Source organism: Lynx rufus, unplaced genomic scaffold (assembly GCF_022079265.1).
Source record: "Lynx rufus isolate CCGP_SWC_20201006 ecotype Redwood Valley unplaced genomic scaffold, mLynRuf1.p SCAF_4, whole genome shotgun sequence".
NCBI classification, from domain to species: domain Eukaryota; kingdom Metazoa; phylum Chordata; class Mammalia; order Carnivora; family Felidae; genus Lynx; species Lynx rufus.
Window position 1 is genome coordinate 10,560,509 of NW_025814856.1, and position 5,229 is coordinate 10,565,737.

General features: G+C 61.0%; 1 protein-coding gene across 5 annotated transcripts; it reads right to left on the minus strand.

Moving 5' to 3' along the window:
• Positions 1-370: 370 nt before the first annotated feature.
• On the minus strand, positions 371-4,583 carry EPHX3 (epoxide hydrolase 3). Of its 5 annotated transcripts, none has more exons than XM_047096933.1 (9): positions 4,509-4,583; positions 4,110-4,191; positions 3,315-3,690; positions 3,013-3,098; positions 2,511-2,668; positions 2,289-2,417; positions 1,363-1,466; positions 1,132-1,268; positions 371-1,044 (listed from the first exon to the last, which is right to left on the minus strand). In XM_047096933.1, the coding sequence occupies exons 3-9, from the start codon at positions 3,555-3,557 to the stop codon at positions 819-821; spliced, it is 1,083 nt and encodes a 360-aa protein (XP_046952889.1). In that variant the 5' UTR covers positions 3,558-3,690; positions 4,110-4,191; positions 4,509-4,583; the 3' UTR covers positions 371-818. The 5 variants fall into 5 exon arrangements, with proteins under 5 accessions (XP_046952889.1, XP_046952888.1, XP_046952887.1 ...); XM_047096932.1 differs by having other exon boundaries at positions 3,315-3,723; XM_047096931.1 differs by having other exon boundaries at positions 3,315-3,857.
• Positions 4,584-5,229: the final 646 nt, after the last annotated feature.

The following is a 5,229-nucleotide window of genomic DNA, read 5'->3' on the forward strand; positions in this document are numbered from 1 at the left end:
CAGTCCCTTCCTGTGCCCTGTCCAGAATCTCAAACATCCACCCTAGCATAGCCTAGAGCTGTTTTTCCACGAATCTGAGACAGGGATCCCAGGGATCTTGCCCAGGCCACACCTAGAGATCTTGACCTTACAGGGTCTGGAGTCACAACCAGGAGGGAGATGGTGGGAGCTGCCCAGGGCCTGCCTAGACAGGAATCTAGACACACACCTGCTTGTACATGAGGGTCTTTCCTTGGAGAGCTGGTCAGGAGCCAGGTACAGACCCCTCTTTCTAGAAGTACCCTCATCAGCACTGTCCAATAGAATGCTTTATGCTGATGTGTCAGTGAAGCCCTTGAAGCATGGCTAGAGTGACCGAGGGACTGGATTTTTAATCGATCATATTTTAATTAATTTCCATTTAAATTGAAGCAGCCAGATACGGCTGCCAGTTACCCTACTGGACAGAACAGCTTTTAGCTGAAGACTCAGATTGGAGATGAAAGCCAGGGACGGGAAGGTCAGAGTCTGTGGTTTGTGCAGCTCTGGGGGCTGACGTTGGCAGGAAGGGGAAGGCCCCAGGGAGGGGACAGGTAGGACACTGGGTATCCAGCTCTGCAGAGGAGAGAAGTTCCCGGTTCCCCAGGGCTGAAGTGCTTGTTCAGGTGCACAGACACTCACACTGGTGTGTGAGCAAACAGCCTGGTGTGCCTGCGGGCATCCACAGACACACTCGTGTGTGGTCTAGGAGTTCCACGCCTGTGCGTGATCCGGGAGTCCATCATGGTGTGCACGTGGTGTGGGCTCCCAGGTGCACACAGGCCAGGGAGCCAGGGCTGCTAGCCTAGCAGGTCTTGCAAGAAGGCCCACATGTACTGGTGCATTTCCTCGGGGTTGCTCTGTGGGATCCAGTGCCCCACGCCCGGCAGGATGTGGGCCTCCAGCCGGCCGGGCACAAAGCGACTGCTGATGGCTCCTACCAGCCCCTGCTCCAAGTAGGTGTCCTTCTCTCCCCACAGCAGCAGCGTGGGCGTGGCCAGTTCCTGGGGCTCCAGGGGAAGGTTCCTAGGGCCAAGACAGGTGGAAGAATAACCGCCCCTCCCCCTTGCCCCCCAGAACTCTCCTGAGCTTCCGCCCCGGGTCTGGTCTCACCTGAAGAGGTTTCGGTAATAGTTGAGGGGCCCGGTGAGGCCACCGGGCTGGGAGAAGTCATAAAGGAAGGCCTCGAGCTCGTTGGGGGTTAAGTGTGGGATGCCTCTCTTGCGGTGTGTGAGGGTGGTCTTCAGGATCTGGGTACACAGCAGACCTACGGTTTCAGTGCCCAGCCTGCCCAGTCCCAGCCCCCCACCCTCCATGTACCCCCAGGCCTTTGCCCCACTGCACCTGGAAGTCAGACATGGACAGTAACTTCTCAGGCAGCCACGGAAGCTGGAACAGGAACACGTAGTTGGAACGGAAGAACTGGCTGATGTGGTGTATAGAGTAGTCTGTGGGCGGCAGGGGAAAGGCAGATGTGAGGCCTGGTCCTGGGGTGGCCCCACCCCCTCGCACTCCTACACGCACCCAGGTCAGGCACACAGATGCACCAACACTCAGGAATGTCATCGCATGCCGGACCTCGTGGGGGTGACTTGACATTCCTCCTGGCCCGGGTGCCGGTGTCCCTCCCCACCAAGTGGTCACTGTATCCACAGAATGGGGACACCTCTGTCTGCAGCCACTGCCCAGGTCTGGATGCATTTCAACACTTATTGAGCACCTACTGTATGCCAGGACCTGTTTAAAACCCTGGCGACACAGCAGTAAATGGCACAAACAAAACTCCCTTGCCCGCCTGAGAGCTGACAGTCTAGAGACAGAGACAGACAAGAAACAACAACACGGAGGGAGAGAGAGAGTGGGAGAGAGACCACAGCACTAGGACTATTATACTGGGAATTAGAATCAGGTGATGAGACGGGTATCTGCTTACTCATCTATGCCTTCCTTGCCAGAAGAAAGACATTTAGCCTCTCTTGCCTCAGTTTCCCCAACTGGATCGTGGAGATAACGACACTTTCGTATGCACAGAGGCTTGTGTTGGTTATGTATATGCAAAACTCCTTGTCAGGGCAATTGTTACCTGTAGGTGCTCAGAAACCGTGAGTTACTCCTGAGTGCATGGCCACTGATTGTAGATTGGGAGCATCATGGGTGTCCCCAGCTCCCTGGGGCGGGGGGCGGTGTTGACTGGTGGACAAGGAAGTGTAGACACAGAGACAAGCCCCTCCACACAGGCATATTCCAGCGTCCCGGGCTCCCCAACACACCTTGGTACACAGACATGGGGGCCGCACTGACAACTACCATCCGCTCCACCAGGGACGGGTAGTATATGGAGAAATTCCAGGCGAGGACCGCACCCCAGTCATGGGCCACCAGGATGCACTTGGAATAACCTGGGGGGGTGAGAGGAACCAGTGGAGGTGAGAAGCCAGGGAGAGGCGAGGCAGGGGTGAGGGAGGCCAGGCCTGGGATGGGGGTATCCGCACCCAGGCCCAGGATGACATCCTGGATGTCCGCCATCAGCAGGTCAATGGTGTAACAGTCAACATCCCGAGGTGCATCTGAGGAGCCGTAACCCCGCAGGTCCACAGCCACCACGTGGAAGCGGCTCTGGAACTCCCAAAGCTGGTAGCGCCAGGAGAACCTGTCAGGCGGGTGGAGAGGGAGGTTGAGTCAGGGTCCCCAGGCTGCAGCTCCACCCTACGCCCAGCAGGGGCCTTCAGCAACCCGACTTCCCTGCCCTGGACTTCCCAGAAAGGAAGATGGGGGAACCCCGCGCGGAAGGCAAGGTCGGCTGCACTCTGGGTCCAGGGCAGCGTCGACACTGATACCCTCTTTGTCCCATCTCTGCAGGGACATTCCTGGAGACGCCTGTCCTCGAGCACCCCCTTCTATGCCTTGGGCCCCCAGTCTACCCAGCCAGCCCCGCGGCACCTCCAGCTCCACCTGCGGCCTTGGGCGCCCCAAGCCCCTGGGCTTCATACCTACCAGTTCTCCGGGAAGCCGTGCAGAAACAGCATGAGGGGTCCGTTGCCACGCCCAGCGGAGACATAGTGGAGGCGCAGGCCCGAGCTCTGGGGGAGGGCACAGAGACCCGGGGAGGCCCTCCTCACTAGGCTTGACACCCCCCTCCTCCCCGCCCTTCCGGCCACGCGCCGACCCCCGTTTGGATTCCACCATTTGCTCTCCGCTCACCGGGGCTCGGCCCCGACGGGGCCTGACCTCCCGGGGTTCTCGACCCCCGAAGCCCCGACGGCCCCCCGCAGAGCCGCCCGCGCACGCGCGCTCACCTTGAGGGTCAGGAAGCAGTGTTCGCCCAGCGTGGGGTCGCTCAAGCAGGCGGGTGGGGTGCGCCGGGGGCGCCCGCAGCAGCCGCGCCGGGGCCGGCACAGCACGTGCGTGAGCGCGATGCAGCCATAGACGGCGGCGGTCAGCAGCGCCGCGCAGAACACGAGGCTCCACATGAAGGCGCGCAGGAGCTTCAGAGTGACGCGCGACGGCGCCAGCAGCGCTGTCACCACCAGCTCCGGCATGTCGCAGCGACCCGGGACGACTTCGGCGCTGCCTTCGGGGGTGTGGGCGGGGGGCGAGAGCAGCAGCAGCGAGGCGGGATCCGGGCTGGGAAGCCCACCGCCTTTGGTCTGGGGACCCTCCGTGCCTCCGGGGCTTAAGGAACGCGCCGAGAGAAGAGGCGGGAGGCTTATATCGAAACAGCCACCGCACACGAGTCACCTAAGGGCCAGGTAAACACCTGGGCGCGACGGCGACAGGGAACAAGGCTAGGGTGCGGGGATGGAGCCTGCGAGGACCAGTCTTCCGAGGCTGGGGAGGGGCTTTGAGGAGAGGGGAAGAGAATTGAGGGCGGGGCCTAGGCAGGCGGGAGGTGGGTGGGTGGGCTTCATAAGGGGGCGGGGCCTAGTAGGACTCCCGCCGCGGGTGGGTGGGAATATTAAGTCTAGAGGGAGACTGATGTCTGGACAAACAGGGGATAAGGAGGTGACTTTAGTGAAATGGGCGGAGCCTGGAGCGAAGGGGCGGAGCAATGCAGGGTAGGTGCGGCCTACGCGCCGGAACCGTGGACCCACCTTGGCTTAGGAGCTGCATAGGAGATGTAGGCGTGGCTTAGAGGGCGGGCGGGGCGAGGGTGGAGTCCAGATGAGGCGGGGCCTAAAGTTGGGCGGGAGAAGGCCGGAGGCTGGGCCCGGATACTTTGGGTGCGAGGGCTGGGCCAATAAGCTGGGGGTCGGCCCGGGTCCGGGCTGAAGAGACAGGGGGCGGGGCCGGGACCTAATATGGCGGGGCGGGCGGGCCCGGAAGCGGAAGGAGGGGACAGGTAGTGCCTTGGCTGGGATTAGGAGGCGCGGGCGGTCGCCGCAACCCGAGGAGGACTTGAGAGCCCCTGCCGCCGCCCTTCGGAGCTCCCCTCCTTGGAGTGCGCGGCCCTGTCCTTGGCCTGGCTGGGAGAGACCTAGCAGCACCCTCACCCAGGCCTGGTTCCAACGGCGGGTCCAGTGGCCTCGACCCCGGGAAGTCCTCCAGTTAGTCCAGCGCCCGCCGGCCCCGCCCCTGCACGGCTGTGATTGGAGGGCGGTGGTCATTGACGTGCGGGTGACAGGTCTCGCCCGGGAGCCAATCGGCAGGTGTTGAGGCCGGGCTGGGGGGTGGGGATTCGCCGGTGGCGACCAATGGAGACGCGGAGACTCTTAACTTCTAGAGGGCTGACCGGGCCCGCGAGCCGGAGGACCGGGCCGGTTGAGTCCCTTGGGGCGGTCAGAAAGAGGAAGTCGGTCAGGATCGGTCGAGAAGGCCGACAGGGCAGGTTCTTCCTCCTGTTTTGCAACCTTCCCCCAAGATCCTAAACATTTCATGGTCACTCACCGTTTAACCCACGTAACAACCCTATTAAGTATAGGTACTATTATCACATCTCTGTATTACAGACCACGAACCTGAAATTCGGGGATTAAGTCATTTGCCTAAAGCCATACAACTTGCTGAACGAGATTTATGAAAAAAGCAACAATCTCAGGCTCCACCTCTCCCGCCCGGAGGCGGCCATTGGAACGCTGTTAGCTTCCTTCTGGTGGTTACCCAGGTATCTCGCTCGACAGGCTTGTGTGGCCATTTCTTGAGGACAAATTTAGGAAGTTCATTAAGCATGGACTCGAGCCTCACCACCCCTGGACGGACCCTGCCCATTTTTAG